Source organism: Malaclemys terrapin, chromosome 12 (assembly GCF_027887155.1).
Source record: "Malaclemys terrapin pileata isolate rMalTer1 chromosome 12, rMalTer1.hap1, whole genome shotgun sequence".
Classification (NCBI taxonomy): domain Eukaryota; kingdom Metazoa; phylum Chordata; order Testudines; family Emydidae; genus Malaclemys; species Malaclemys terrapin.
In genome coordinates, this window is record NC_071516.1 from 46,590,754 (window position 1) to 46,606,355 (window position 15,602).

Sequence of the window (15,602 nt, forward strand, 5' to 3'; positions counted from 1 at the left end):
TCCCATCCCCGCTGACTGAACAGACTCAGCACCTGGAAAAGGTGAACTTACAAAAAAACATTTTATTGTTTCAATTCTCCAAAGTCGAAAATCCAAGAGCTATCGGCTATGAAAAAAATTAGAGCCCTCCCCTGCTCCATCACCTCCCAGTGGCCTTCCTCACCAGCAAGGGCAGGTGATGGGGGCCATGGGAGATGACACGATAAAACCCCCCAAAACAAAAGCATCTCTCCTGCCAGAGGCTTGACTTGGCAACTGAGGAAACAAGATAAATACGGGACAGAGCCAGGCGAGTAAAAAAACAAGAAGCTGGATCTTCTCAGGGCTAGACCACTCCCCCCCCCCCATGCACCCTGCTCCCGGCAGGGCTGGGCCACTCCCAACCCCTCCAATGCTGAGGAAGGCAGCAGTAGGGAAGGGATGGACCTGTAGGCGCCAACCTTGCGCAGTCTCACCCCACACTTGGTTACCAGCACCCTGAGGACGAAGTCCAAGACACTCAGAGATCCTCTGCGCTGGCTGTGTCTCCCCAGAGCTGTTGGGAAGGAGGGGATGATTCCATCACCAGATACTCCCTGGGGGGAGAAAGCACCAGCCTGCGCCATGGCCATGCCTACGCCTCACAGGGGAATGTGGGGGTGACTAAGGAGGGACCCCAGGAGGGAGTGAAGGGGGTGTGAGGAGCACATCACTGACATCAGCGTCCTTACTCCGAGTCTCCTCTTCATTGGCAGTGCTCATGTCCATGGTTACAGGCAGGCAGGGCCTGGAATTCTCACAGCTGATTGGTCCGTACAAATGGCCAGAAAAACTCAAGAAACAAAATGGGGAAAATTGAAAACAGGAAAAGACAAAAGTTTGTGGGTGAGGCATGGTGCCCCCCCCAACCCTGGGATTGGCTGTTGAGCAGGGTCTGGTGCCCCAGGCTTGCCACTGGGGAGGGTCAGAGTTCACTGCCTACTTCCTCTTCTTCTTGGGGGGCCCCGAGCTGCGGCCTGGGCTGCGGCTGTGGGAACTGCGGCGGCTGGAACTGTGGGCTGGGCCCTTCCTCTTCCTGCTCAGGCTGCGGCTCTGCTCCTCCTCTTCCTCGTACCGGCTCTCCCGGTCCGCTAGGGGAGTAAGACGGGGGTCAGGGCATGACTGTGTAACCCACCCTCCTCCATCCACCCAACTGCTGGACGGGTGAGAGGCTGGGTACCTATCCCCACCAACACCATCGACTACCAGCTCTCCTGTCCTACTGCAAGGCAATAGGAGGGGCAGGGCTCTGTCCCCTCCCACCATACCCATTAGGAGTCAGAGTGAACAGCGTGCCACAAGGAAACCCAGATCCCATGGCCCTGGTGTGCATTTGGCGAGATGTCTCAAGGGCTGGCACTCACCTTTCCTGGCCTCTTCCTCCAGCTCGTCCCAGTCCTTCCCACTCTCCTCCTCGCTGCCCATGGATTCCTTGGAGTAATCTGCAAATGGAGACACGAGCTCAGACGATGTCCAGTGTGCAACCCCACCCCCCAGCTCAACCCTCTGTCCAATGGGGGGGAACTGTCCCCCTATACTGGAACGACAAGGGTCCCATCCCCACCTCACCCCACCCCTCGGAATGGGAGAACAGGTGGGAAGGGAAATCAGGCTGTGTGTGGAGAAGGGGGTAGGGATGACTCCTGCTGCCCAGCAGTTGAGTACTCTGCCAGGTGACCCCTCAGGGTCAGACCCCCAGTGCAGAGGCTGGTGCCAAGAACCCCTCCACTCCCGGCCTAAGCTGCAGGGACCTCCTCACCAGATTCCTCGGCCTCAGAGGAGTAATCTTCATCGCTGTCCTCTTCCTCCTCCTCATACTCATCCTCCGACGGGTTAAATGTCTCATCCTCTATCTCTGACTCTGACTCCCCGACCTCGGCATCACTGCCCTGGGGAGAGATTCCAGTCAGGAATCAGGACTCCTGGGTTCTATCTCCAGTTGTCACTGATTCATTGGGTGATCTTCAGTGATTCCCATAAATCATGGGGGGCAGAGAGAGGTGGGAGTAAGATCAGATTAATTAATGTTCATTGGGCTCAGACAGTGGGATGTCCAGAGGAAATCAAAAGAATCCCCCCCCCCCCCCCAACTACCATCCCTTTGCAGGGACCCCTCCCCTTTGCGAGAGAGCCCCCCACCCACCCTCCAGGGGAGTCAGAGTCCCCTCTCCCCCCATACCTCTCCCTCGGGCTCCAGGAACGACCAACCCCCCTGCTCGAAGAAGCCCTCAGGGTCATCCACAATCGTCTTCATGATTTTGGTCCAGTTGAGGGACTGCACCCCCTCCGTGTACTTCAGGTCACAAGAGCTAGGGAGAAAGGAGAGATCAGTATCGGGTCCCGGGGATGAGGGGCTGGGGGGATGGTATCAAGAGGCTCCAGAATGGATAAAAATTGATGATTTAAAATAAATAAAGTCAGATTTTTTTATTTAAATAGGATTTATTTTATGTAAAACTAAACAGGTTTACTTTTTTTTTTTTTAAATAAAGCTATTTAAAATTACGACAACCTATGTTAAGGCCTAAATTTACTATAATTTATTTATATTAAATGTAATCAGTAAATGTTTGCTACCAACTTTTAAGGAAAGTTAAACCATGAACTGGTGGAAGTAGCTGGCCAAGCACGTGGAGCCCGAGTTTGTTGAAGGCCTAACAGACGTTTTCTAGCAGTAGCCTCTTCTGCAAGCGCAGAGAGAATATTTGCTTCATTTCAGTGCATTCAAAGTTCAGTTCAGTGACTAGTTTTCAAAGTTGAAAAACCTACTGGGAATTGGAAAAGCTTCCTTTGCTTAACTGGTTTTAAATGCAAAACACGTTTAGATAAACTTTGATATTTCTTTTACATGTATCCAGCACATTAAGACAGTTTATTTAACTAATAGAAAAGCATTTTACAAGGGTTTTGTGCATTTTTAAATTGAATTTGAATTTCTATCCAAACAGAACCTGACATTAACTAGAAGTAAAAAATCATCTTCAAGATATGGATCAGTCACCATTTTCTCACAGAATAAAAAATGTAAAATTAAGAATCTGAATGACATGTGAATTGCTATCATTGCTTAAATAACTGTGTATAAATATAGCTAGTATGTCCTCCTGGGTAGCAAAAAGAACTAAATGTAGTGTAAAGGCTGTATTCAAGTTGCAGATCAACTTGTTTAATTGTTACTAGCCAATGAGAATCAACCTTTCTTTAGGGGAAAAAACCCTAAAAAGTATGAATGCAAAATACGATTAAAAATTGATTTAAATCATGATTAAAAACTGGTGATTTAAATTCCCTTGATTTAAATCAGAGTCCTGGTGTGTGTGGGATAGGCACCGGGAGAGGCGGCCCGGGTGGGGCCTCGGTGGGGACCCCCCATTTGATGATGTTGGTGGGTACAGTGAGGAGGCTGGGAACTGGGATTAGGGGGAGCTGGGGGATCAAGATCCTGGTGAAGTAGGTCTCAGTGGAGGGATTGGGGGGTGTCACTCCTCAGTGGGACCCACCAGTAGATGGAATTGGTAGGTATGGTGGGGGATCGGTATCCTGATGAGGTAGGTATAGGGGAGGGGGACGATGGGGTCACTCACTTGAGCCACTCCTTGATGGGGTCGAGGGAGGCCACAGGGATGGCATTGATCATGGTCACTTTCTTGCTGTAGTCCTTGTAGACGATGACCATGTCAAAGTTCTTCAGGTGGAACTGGACTCGCTCAAAATGAATGAGCTCCACCTCATCCAGCGTCACCACGAACGGAGGCTGGAGGGGAAGGGTGGGGTCAGGCCCAGAATAGAGAGCCTCTCACCAGCCCTGGGACAGAGACCCCCTGCCAATGGGGCCAGTAATCACAGGGGACGGAGCTGCACCCCATCCCTTCCCACCCTACAGTGCCAGCGCTTGCCCTGAGCTCCGCCCACCCCCATAAGCACCCAGGCAGGTCCCTTGGGACACAGGTTTGTGCCAGGCGCTGACGAGGGCAGGGACTGGGATGGGGGCACAAACAGGTCCCCCATGGACACTCACCCACTCAGTGCAATTCACCAGGGCACTGCTGGTCGGCTGGAGCAGGCAGGTGCTTCTGTAGGGGGCGCCATTGAACCTGCCAGAGAGAGCAAAGCCCAGGTCAGTGAGAGCCAGACCCAGTGTGGGGGGGAGGGGCGAGGGGGCAGACAGAGCCCCTGGTGGGCATCTTGTGTCACAGACTGTCCATGGGGCCCAGGGCCACAAACCCCCAGGTCCTGGAAGGGCACCTCCATGTCCCTGATCCCTCCCAAAGGTCCCGCAAGGGCACCCTCCACGCCCTTACTTCCCGACAGGTCCTGGAAGGGCACCCGCCATGCCCCTGCTCCCCCCATCCCTAGGGGTGCTGGAAGAGCACCTTGATGCCCTAGTTCTTCCCCTTACCCCAGGTCCCGAAAGGGCACCTCGAACTCCAGCTCCTCCTTGGTCAGAGCCTCCACCTTCTCGATGAAATTCTTAAAGGCCGTTTTCAGCTTGTGCCTCATCTCGCGCTCCATCTGCGTGGGGCACAGGGACATCAGCCTGGCTCCCGGGGAGAGACCCCCCCTTCTGAGCCCCCCACCTACCCCCTCGCCTCCATCTGCGTGGGGCACAGGGACATCAGCCAGGCTCCCGGGGAGAGGAGCCTACTAACGTACCCCCTCGCTCTCCAGCTGCAGTGTCAGCACAGCCTCCTAGGGACAGAGACCCCTCAGCCCAGTCCCCCATCATCTGACACTCAATCTGCAGGGGCAGCAAGGTCAGCCTGGAGGCTGCCTCCTCCCCCCCCCCCCATCGCAGCCTACCCCGGCCCCACATCTCACCTGCTCGGCATAGAGGTCGTCGCGGTCATGCATGTGCTGGTGCTTGCCCAGGTCTGTGGTGATCTCACCCACCTCGGTGTAGAACTGCACATCCGTGTGCCGCTTCTTCCCAAACATGATGGCGTTCTGGGGGAGTGGAGGGGAGGCATGAAGGCTCCACTGTCTCTCACACCCCACACCATCCCCCGGGTCAAACCCTGCAAGAGACCCCCCCCAGCCCTGCACAGAGCAGGGCAAGACCAGGCCAGGAGGTGGTTCCTGGGGGCGCAAGGCCCTACCTTGAGGTGGAAGTGCAGCACGATGATCATCTCCCCGTCGCAGGGCTGGAACAGCGCGTGTTTGATGTTGTTGTACAGAATGTCGACCTTGTCTCCTCGCACGGACGTGAAGCGGAAACCTGCCCAAGAGACAGACAGTGAGAGGGGACCCTTGGGCTGGAGCTGAGCGGGCTGGGGAAAGGGCCCTACCATTGACGTGGGCCTCCAGCGAGCCTTGCATCCTCTTCTGGGCGATGTTGGGACGGATGTACAGGTCCTTTAGCTTGGGGTTGCTCCGGTTCAGGTTAATGATGAGCGAGTCTTGCTTAACTATGCCCTAGAGAGACACGAGGGGAGCCAGGCAGTGAGATCCCGCGGAGCACAGAGCCCCCCGGGTCTGTTAGTGTCTCTGCCCGATACAGGGCCAGCTTTCCCCAAGCTCACCTCCTTCTCCTTCTCCTCTGCCTCTCGTGTCTTGTAGCGTTTCTGCACCTCCTTGATGATGCGGAAAGCGTTCTGCAGGTTGAGTGCCGGCACTGTCTGCTCACCCGGCGTCTTCATGTTGGAGGCACGATACGTGCTGGGGGAGGCGCGGTGAGCAGTTACTGGGCGTAACAGCACTGCACGTATGCAGCCCCTGCCCCCACAGGGCACCAGGGCGCCCAGCCCCCACAGGAAGCTGGTGCCCAGTCTCCCTGCTGCCCCATACAGCAGGCTGTCAACCTCCCCCATGTACAGAGACCAAGAGACCAGGTCATACAGCCAGACTGTGCCAGAGCCAGGAGTCCCAAGTCTCAGCCCAGCCTGGGGCTCGAGGGGGCTGTAGGGCAGGGGTTGGAAAGCCCCCCCGGGACAGCACAGGGACTGGGGAAAGTCATCCACGCAGTGGGCAGAGGGTGGGGGAGGCAGAAGGGGGCACTCACATCTCCTTGACGAAGGTGGCCTCGGGGTTGGGGAAGATGTTGCCCTCGTTGCGCCCCAGGGCACTGCCCGGGCAGTAGAAGTTGATGCGCAAGTAGGTGTAGTCACCCTCCACCGACATGCTGATGTTCTGCACCACAGGGAGGTGGGGGGGGGGGGTGTCAGTCAGACTATGTGCCCTGAATGCAGCTGGGGCCTTCTCTGTACCCCACAACCACCTGTAAACCACCCCCCTCCCCATCTCCACTCCCCAGAGCTCCTGCCTGTAACCCCCCCACTCCCCAGGGCTCCTGCCTGTATGGCCCCTAGAGACAGGGCCTCTGGAGGAAGTGGCCCCCACTTTCCTTCTAGTGGAAGAACCAGCACCCCCCCTCAACTCAACAGGTTTCCTAACCCCGTCCCTGCCCCGTGTGCTGAGGAGTCACCTCCGTGCTGACGGTGGCCACGTAGAAGCATGCAGGTTCCCCATTACCCAGCCCCCCCATTACCCAGCCCCCCATACCTTGATGGTGGCGATGTGGAAGGGCGTGGCTATGCCAAAGACTGGCATGATGACAGTCTCGTATTTCTTGTCAATGTAGATCTTCATCTCCCGGATGTGCGGCTCCTTGGGCATCAGCGATGGGTTCTTGTAGGAAATGTTCGATTTGCGGGCCCTGGGTGGGGTCGGGGAAAGATGAAACACCGCACAGCCACCCCCCTACCCCGGGGCTCCCAGATATCCAGCAGGCACACACAGCTTCCCTCTGAAACACAGTACAGCCCCCTGGGCCCCCACACACAGCCTCCTCCGAAACACGGCACAGTGCTCCTCGTCCGGCACCACATCTCCAGATCACCCACAGATACAGCGCTCAGCCAGCCCCTCTCTCTCTCACCTCCCCACCCCCCACACCCGACAGGTAGTACACCCGAGGCCTACTCCACTTCTGGATCCACTCTCTGCCCCTCCGGGCTCCCCTCCCACTCACTTCTAGAGTCACTGCCCTCCCTGCCCCCGAGTTCCCCCCCCACTTACTTCTGGATCTGCTGCTCGCCCTTCTGCTCCGTCAGCCGCCGCTTGGCCTCCTCGTTGAGCTGCATGGCCAGCTCTTTCTGGTGGGCTCGACGCTTCTCCTCCGCCGTCAGCTCATTCTGGGGGGAGCAGGAATGCGAGTGAGGCCCAGACCCCAGCTCAGCAGCCCAGCCATCACCCTGCCCTGAGCCAGCCCCGCAGCCATAAGGACGACTCATCCCCAGCCCCTCCCTTGTGCGAAATTAGCCCCCCAGCCCCCTCTGAGCTGCAGGACCCCCGACAGGTGTCCCATGTCCTGCCCAGCTCCCCATGGCAGGAGGGGAACCGCACCCGTGTCCGCTCCGTCAGCAGTGCTGCTGCTCTGGAGCTGCGCCCCAGCAGGTCTTCAGCCTCGTCCTTCTCTTCCTCTTCCTCCTCCTCGTCTTCATTCTGTGGGAGATGGACAGAATGGTCAGAGCTGCTGCCCTCACCCTTTACACCTCTGCCCCAAAGTTGCCCCGCACCCTTCATCCTCCACCCCCTGGAAGGGATGTGCTTGGAATTACGCTGGGGATGTTCGCTGCCTTGTATTCTACAGAACTTCAGACCAGAGGGTTGTAATGGTTCCTTCTGCCTTGGGAACTTACAAATCTATGAAATTTTGCCACTTGGGACCTTCTGTCATCCCCTCCCCTCGTCCATGCAGAACTCACTGCCCCCGAAGCATGGGAGACCCCCATGCCCTGCTCGGATATCGAGTCTGCCTTCCCCCCACCTCTCCCACATCCCCAGCCTCACCTTGAGGAAGATGCCAACGTTCTTGACCTTCTTCTTAACAGAGGTGAGGATGGCGGCCGGACCATCCTTGGAGAATAAAGAGAGTCAGAGGGGGGAGCAGATGGCAGCCCATAAACCCACATGGGGGCAGAGACGCAGAAAATACTCACCCTGTATACCCCCCAAATAACTGTGCGCCCCCCCCACACCCACCAGCACAGTGCCCCCCAAATAGCCCTGTGCGCCCCCCCACCAGCACAGTGCCCCCCAAATAGCCCTGTGCGCCCCCCCCACCAGCACAGTGCCCCCCAAATAGCCCTGTGCATCCCCCCCCCACACCCACCAGCACAGTGCCCCCCAAATAGCCCTCCAGCACCACCCCCCACACCCACCAGCACGGTGCCCCCCAAATAACCTTGCAAGCCCTCCTCCCACCTCATCCACTAGCACGGTGCTCCCTAAATAACCTTGCGACCCCACCCACCTCATCCACCAGCACGGTGTCCCCAATGAACAGTGCATATGTTCGCTCCTCTGGTTTCTTCCCCTCCTTGTTGGTCAGGTCGGAGAAGCCCACGTTGATGCTGAATACCATCCCTGCCAGCCAGATGGGAAAGGGGGTGACACGGCTCAGAGAGATCCAGGCTGGGGTGGCAGGGCCCGGGGGACATGCAGGGAGGGCAGCTGTCGCCAACCAGTCCACATGCACAGGGAGCAAGGCGCACGGAGCTATCCCCTCCCCTCATAGGCTTTAGGGAGAAGAGCTGCATGGGGTGGGGGGTGGTGCAGGGCCTGGGTACCTGACTGTGAGGACAAGGGGTTTTCTCCTCATAACTGAGCTGGCTCTGAGAGCATAGGGATGCAATGGCATCAGCGGGAAGGGATCTGTGTGTGTGTGGGGGGTGGGGTCTTACCTTTCTTGAGCCGGTGCTGGTTCTTGCTGTTGATGACGAGGGAACCTTCTCTGAACTCTATGCCCATGGCAAATCTGGGAAGAATCCAGCGGGCAGTTGCGTTACCCATAGCCACCCTCTGGCCCCGGAAATGCTCCCCGCCCCACAAACCTGGTGCATGTCCCTGCCCTACACTAGGCTTGGCAGGGGATTGCAGGCATCACGCCAGCAGGAGCCTGGCGCCTCGCCCCTAAGCCAGGCTGAGCTGTGCAGGCCCTGGGCGCATGGGGGCTGGGCTGCAGCTGGAACCCAGAACAGGGTTCTCTTCCCCTAGGTTCTGGGTGCTCACGCTCAGCAGACTCAGGGGGCAGTGCAGGGTGTGCGGTGCATGTGGGTTTGTGTAGGGGGGGTTGGGGGGCGGTTTCTTACCCCAGGTTCTTGGTGATCTTGTTTAACAGCTCTGGCTTCTGCTTCTTCACCACATCCATGACAGCAGCATAGACCTCGCACAGCTTCACGCCTGGGGGAGTCTCAGCATGAGCACCAGGCAGCGCGATGTCCTCCCCTTCCCTCCCACGTGGGCCAGGGCAGCATCATGCGTCGCCCCGCTCCACCGGGGCGGGACAGTGCGACATCCTCCACCGCCCACCCTTCCACTCATCAGACAGCATGACCTCCCCCCCACACACTTCCCCAGCACCCCCCCACCCCTACTCACCATGCCGCAGCTCCTTGAGCAGCTCCTCCTGCAGCTGCAGCAGAAAGGTGTAGTTGTCCTGCACCTCCTGGGGCGGGTCCACCATGAGCGTGCGCACCAGGTTGGAGCAATAGGATTTGTAGCGGATGCCCATGGCGCAGGTGATGGCCCCGAAGTGCATGTGGTTCTTGTCGCTGGGGGATGGACAGAGAGAGGCGGATTTCGGGGAGGCGCTAGTCATGGGCTGGGCGTGGGGTGTCTGGGGGCTGAGCCAGGAGTCCCTGGAGCTTGGAAAAGGCAGGGCCAGACAGACCAACCCAACCCAGCCAGGAGCACCAGCTCCCCGACTCCTCTCTAGAGACTGTTCCCTTTCAGCCAACAAGTCTCCAGCATTGGGCGGTTCTGGGGCAAGCAAGGCCTGGCCCTGGCCCTCGCCCTCATCTGCCCGCTCAGCAGCGGTAGGGGTGGGACGGCTGCCTGACGCTTGTACTGGGGTGGAGGAGAGGGCTAGAAACCCTGCGGGCACTGACCTGACAACACTGAACTTGAGGTTGTAGTTGCCGCCGCTCTGGATGATGGGGGGATAGCACATCTCCACCGTGGAGGGGTCAGCCCCTGACAGGTACTTCTTCTCCTCGATGGCCTTCTCCACCGACTCTGCCAGCTTGCTGTGCCGCACTTTCTGTGGGGCCATGGAGACTTTGAGTAGGAACAGCCAGACGGACCGCAAGATTCGCCAGCGTCCCAGGTCCAGAACCAATTCAACTCTCAGCCATGGCTCACTCCCTACCAGCTCCGCCACCCCCCCCCCCACCAGGCCCGCCCCCCTGCCACGGCCCGCCCCCCACCTCCCAGCCGCAGCTCACCCCATACCAGCCTCCACGTCCCAGGCACAGCTCACCCCACTGCACCCCTGGGACCTCCCTACTCTCTCACCTCGTCAGCGTCGACAATCTCCATGACCCGCTCCTTGAAGAATTTGTTAAAGACCTCAGAGGTGATGGCAGCCGCTTTGCGCATCAGGTTCAGTTCCCCATCCTCCTTCACTGCAATAGTGTAGGCTACGACTGCGCTGATATCGACCTGCTCCAGAGACAGCGAGGGAGTGAGGGGGGCAGGTAGGGCTCCCCACATCCCTGCCTCAGCGTAAGGCCAGAACCGCACTGATATCCACCTGCAGAGCCAGAGATGGGGGAAGGGAGGGGAACGCTCTCCCCCACCCATCGTGCCCCCCAGCTCACCTTCTCGAACCCCTCCTTGCTGAGGCAATCATTCCAGCTCTTCATGAACTCCCCGGGGAACTTGTCCTTGCTGAAGACCCCGATGCGCTTCCCGTTCTTGCTGCCCTTCAGCGCCTCGATCATCTTCTCAAAGTTCCCCTTGTTGCTCTCGTTCTACAGGGGCAGGGGCAGGATTAGTCCCCCGAGACGGGAGAGTGGCATTAGGGAGGCAGCAGGTTGCATCACCAGAGCCTGTTTGCTACCCCCAGTCCTTCACCCTGCCTCTCCAAGCAAGACATGAGCGCAAGGCCCTCATCAGCTCTCCCTCCAGCCCAGCCCACCACACCATCAACATCCCCCAATTCCTCCATAAGCAGCGACCTCAACCTCCTCCCAGCCCAGCGTGCACAACCTTCAACTTCCCCCAACTCCCATGGGCTCAACCTTCCCGTAACTTTCAATGGGTGCAGCACAGTGCCCTCATATTCACTCCACAACTCTCCACCCCTCAGCATGCACCACCCCAGGCCGGTCTTGACACCCCACCGCGCAACACCCCCAGCCAGCCGCGCAGTGCCCCCGGCCAGCCTGGTCTGGCCACCCCGCCGCGCAGCACCCCCGGCCACGCCCAGCCTGGTCCGGACACCTTGCCACGCAGCGCACCCAGCCACCCCCAGTCCGGTCTGGCCACCCCGCACCCCCGGCCACGCCCAGCCCGGACACCCCGCCTGGCTGCGCCCAACACACTCGCCTTCTCCCGCACGAGCAGCGTGATGGCCGGCACGCCATTGGCATTCTCGCTGCCTTTGCTGTTGGCAATCTGCTTCAGGAACTCCACCTTCTTCTTGCTGGCCATGAACAGGATCTTGTCCTCACAGAAAACCATGATGGTGTCGGTGAGCTCGTAGCCAAAGAGCCACGTCTGCGGGAAGGGGAGCCGTGAGGGAAAGGAGTCACTCCCTCCTTTCCCCATGGCTCCCCATCAAAGACTCCCCCCGCTCCCCATGAGTGCTACCCCAACCTCCCCTCTGCTCAGCGCTTTCCTCGTTCCCAGCCTCAACAGCATCCTCCACGGATTTCCCTCCTACTGACCTGCAGGGCAGTGGACTTGGCATAGACAATCTCCTCATCCACCCCCACCGAGACCACGATGGCGTCGACATTGGCATAGTCATCCTCTCCCTTCTGCAAGGGAAGCAGAGGGAAATGAGGGCTGGGGTCTCTCCCCCAAACTGTGTCATGCTAATCAGAAAGGCTCATTTGACCTCTTTGGGCTCTCAATGACCTGTAGCCTCAGAGGGGCAGCCCAGGGCTTCGAGGGGTAGGGAGCAATTGTAATGTTTGATACAAATCTGGAGGGTTCTCAGAAAGGACAGAGCAGAAACCTAAGGGGAAGGTTGTGGACGGGCAATGAGGAAGGAAGAGTGGTTAGCAGAGATGAATGAGAAAGGATACAACAGCTGACTACTAAATTGGACAGAGAAGACTGTTTAGCCTAAGGGAGTTAGGGACCCAACCTGCAAATCAATGACTGCTGGGCACCTAACTCCCTTTGAATATCCTAGCCTCTCACTTGGGCAGAGATGGCCTAAGTTACCTGAGAGATTTGGATACCCTACTCCCATCAAAGTGAACAGAACTGGCACCCAAATCCCGTAGGCACGTTAGAAAAGCTGAAACTCATGGCACATTTCTAGGTTCTGGGTAGCAGAGAAAAGCCTGGGAATGTGACTCACGTGCTACCCAAAGACCTAGAAACCAAACAGCAAAAAAACAAAAACAAGACACCAAAGTTCATTTAAAAAAACAAATCACCATTTTAAGGCCATCTCGTGATTTTGGAACATTGGGAGCTGGCAAAAGAGCCCAAAGAATCAGCTCACCACTAACAACCCCTAGGCCCCCCCAAATCAAGGTGGGAGCTTCTAGCAGTCCAAAGTATTTATCCAGACCCCATTCCTGTAGCATCCGAGCATGCCGCAATCAAACATATTTATGCCCACGTACCCCTGCGGAGTAGGGTAGCGTCCCCATTGTACTGGGAGGCTAAGGGACTGGTCCAAGCTCTCACAGAGAGTCTGTGGCAGAGCAGGAAGTTGAGCCCAGCCCCCCAGAGTCTCAGGCACCCTTTGATCTTAACACAGCTCCGGTGGCTGCTCCACCTTCAGCTCTGTGCTTAGATCACAGAAGACTTGGGGAGGCCTCTTCTGTGCAGCAGCTAGTGCGATGGTGCCCCAGTTCCCTACCGGAGACTGCTACATGTTCAATAAACACGGGTGGGGAGGGGGGGCCTGCAGAGGCAGCAGAGCTCAGAGCTGGGCACATCATCACTAGCAGCCAGCGGGACTCCTCATGGGTAGGGAGCTCATTGCAGCATAGTACCTCTCTATGGTGGATGAGAGCATTATGTGGGGTGGGAAAAGAGAACCCCTATACTCCATAATGGCCCCACACCACTACCAGTGCCGAAGTCCCCCTGCCACGGGGAGCCCTTGGGGCCAATTCTGAGCAGTGACCCCCGCCCCCAGATGCGCTGCCTTGCTCCCAGGTTGGAAACAGAAAAACAAAGTTAGGGGACAACCTGTGGGTGAGAGAGAAGTTAGGGCCCCCTGGATGTTGGGGTGGGTGGGCCAGGGTGTCTCTCGCCCTTCTGAACCGAGGGGACTGTGCTGGGGGGCCCAGGCCTAGCCCCAGCCAGCAGGGGGAGATTGCTCCCCAAGAGGAGGAACTAGGGGGTTCTCTTGATCCTGGGGGCATCGGGGCTGCACCTGGGGATCTCTGGGGACTAGGCCTTGGCCCGGGGGGAGGAAAAGGGGACCCCCAGAGCAGATCCAGGGAAGGGTTCCCCAGCAGGGTCTCCCCTAGAGATGTTGCAGGACAGAGAAGATCCCTGGCTGGGCGGATGGGGGGGGGTGCTCAGGCCCAGGAAGCCAGGAGTCTCTGCATGGCGGGTGTCCCGGGTGGGGTCCCCATGGCGAGTCCCGGTGTCTCAGGGGCAGGGGTCCTGGTGGAGGATCCCGGAGAGGGGGCTCCCAGAAGTGGGGATCCAGGAAGTTCTGAGGGGCTGCCGGGGGGGGGAGGGGGGGGCAGGGATGATCAAGACCAGGAGGGGAAAGGGGGCAGGGAGGTCCGGGGGGGCGGGGAGAGGTCCGGGGGGGGGCGGGGAGAATAAGCGAGGCCGGGGGGGGGTACGGGAGCAGGGAGGTCCCGGCGGGGACTGCCGGGGGGGGGGGGGCGGGGAGAAGTCCCGGGGGGCGGGGAGAGGTCCCGGGGGGCGGGGGTACGGGAGCAGGGAGGTCCCGGGGGGGCTGCTAGGGGGGGGGGGCGGGGAGATGTCCCGGGGGGGGGGTACGGGAGCAGGGAGGTCCCGGGGGGGCTGCCGGGGGGGGCGGGGAGAGGTCCCGGGGGGGGGGTACGGGAGCAGGGAGGTCCCGGGGGGGCTGCCGGGGGGGGCGGGGAGAGGTCCCGGGGGGGGGGGGGTACGGGAGCAGGGAGGTCCCGGGGGGGCTGTTGGGGGGGGCCAGGGAGAGGTCCCGGGGGGGGGGGGTACGGGAGCAGGGAGGTCCCGGGGGGGCTGTTAGGGGGGGGCGGGGAGAGGTCCCGGGGGGGGGGGGGTACGGGAGCAGGGAGGTCCCGGGGGGGCTGCTGGGGGGGGCAGGGAGAGGTCCCGGGGGGGCTGCTGGGGGGGCGGGGAGAGGTCCCGGGGGGGGGGTACGGGAGCAGGGAGGTCCCGGGGGGGCTGCCGGGGGGGCGGGGAGAGGTCCCGGGGGGGGGGTACGGGAGCAGGGAGGTCCCGGGGGGGCTGCCGGGGGGGGCGGGGAGAGGTCCCGGGGGGGGGGTACGGGAGCAGGGAGGTCCCGGGGGGGCTGTTGGGGGGGGCCAGGGAGAGGTCCCGGGGGGGGGGGTACGGGAGCAGGGAGGTCCCGGGGGGGCTGTTGGGGGGGGGCGGTGAGAGGTCCTGGGGGGGGGGGTACGGGAGCAGGGAGGTCCCGGGGGGGCTGCTGGGGGGGGCGGGGAGAGGTCCCGGGGGGGGGGTACGGGAGCAGGGAGGTCCCGGGGGGGGGGTACGGGAGCAGGGAGGTCCCGGGGGGGCTGCCGGGCCGCACCTGCCAGTTGCCATAGAGACGCTTGACGCGGCGGTAATAGGCCTCGCGGTCCAGGCTCAGCGCCATGGAGACTCCGGCTCGGCTCACCCCGCGCTCCAGGCCCCGCCGCGGCCCCTCGCCCCCGGAAGCGCCTCCTGACACCCCGCCTCCCGGGACCCACTTCCGCTTCCGGGCCGGCGCCTCGCGCCCGCGGGGCTTTCCCCCCCCCCCCCCCCGCCTTTTTCGCGGTCCCCCCCCGCCTCCTAAAACCGCGCGGCCCCGCGACGCCCCGCCCACGTGATCCCGCCCCGCATGCGTAGCCTGGACACGCCCCTTCCCGCCTGATCAGCACGTGGTTACGCCGCCGCGCGCCCTCGACCACGTGACAGCCTGGCTCCCACGCGGAGCCCCCCCGCCCCGAAACATGATGCGCTCGAGAGGGGAGCGGCCGAGGCCCCCCCGTGAGCTATGGCGGGGGGGGGCAGGGGCCCCGGGGCCAGGCTCGTCTCCCACCTTGTGGCCCTGGAGGAGGCTGGGACAGGCCGCCCAGGCTGCGGCTCCCGCGAGGGGCAGGCGCAGGTCCTGGCCGAGGGCGGGGAGCACCCCCGGGGGGGGGGGCTGTTGCTCACACCCCCGGGGGGGGGGCCGCTCACACCCCCACCCCTCCCCCCCAGGGGAAGGGGCAGCAGGAGGGAGCCAGACCCAAAGGCCCAGTTCAGAGCCAGGCGCGAGGCCGGGGGGGCCAGGGCTGCTCCCAGGCCACAGCTGCTAGGAAACCAGGCAGAGACTTGCTCCCTCTGCCCAGCCTACAGCTCCTCCACACCCACACCATAGGCCAGGCTTAGGGGATTTTTTTTTTTTTTGCACATTTTGTTTCTTTTATTAGAAAAAAAATTCAACTACAGGAAGCGCTAACCCAGGC

General features: G+C 60.4%; 1 protein-coding gene across 1 annotated transcript; it reads right to left on the reverse strand.

Annotated features, from left to right (window-relative positions):
* Positions 1–42: 42 nt before the first annotated feature.
* Positions 43–14,827, reverse strand: SUPT16H (SPT16 homolog, facilitates chromatin remodeling subunit). The gene is made up of 26 exons (XM_054045646.1): positions 14,702–14,827; positions 11,688–11,780; positions 11,347–11,517; positions 10,617–10,769; positions 10,312–10,458; positions 9,906–10,057; positions 9,397–9,569; positions 9,108–9,198; positions 8,700–8,773; positions 8,270–8,382; positions 7,807–7,872; positions 7,360–7,458; positions 7,033–7,148; positions 6,517–6,670; positions 6,017–6,144; positions 5,538–5,673; positions 5,304–5,430; positions 5,115–5,233; positions 4,837–4,962; positions 4,418–4,530; positions 4,037–4,112; positions 3,603–3,772; positions 2,198–2,327; positions 1,778–1,907; positions 1,383–1,460; positions 43–1,109 (listed from the first exon to the last, which is right to left on the reverse strand). The coding sequence occupies exons 1-26, from the start codon at positions 14,765–14,767 to the stop codon at positions 958–960; spliced, it is 3,153 nt and encodes a 1,050-aa protein (XP_053901621.1). The 5' UTR covers positions 14,768–14,827; the 3' UTR covers positions 43–957.
* Positions 14,828–15,602: the final 775 nt, after the last annotated feature.

What these genes read in the sequence shown, in the direction of transcription:
- SUPT16H (XM_054045646.1), bottom strand. Translation starts at nt 14,767, where the DNA reads ATGGCGCTGAGCCTGGACCGCGAGGCCTATTACCGCCGCGTCAAGCGT. An exon ending in ACACCGTGCTGGTGGATGAG is followed by an intron (nt 7,873 to 8,269) that starts GTGGGTGGGGTC and finishes TTATTCTCCAAG; the next exon opens with GATGGTCCGGCCGCCATCCT. An exon ending in GGAGGAAGAGGCCAGGAAAG is followed by an intron (nt 1,110 to 1,382) that starts GTGAGTGCCAGC and finishes TTACTCCCCTAG; the next exon opens with CGGACCGGGAGAGCCGGTAC.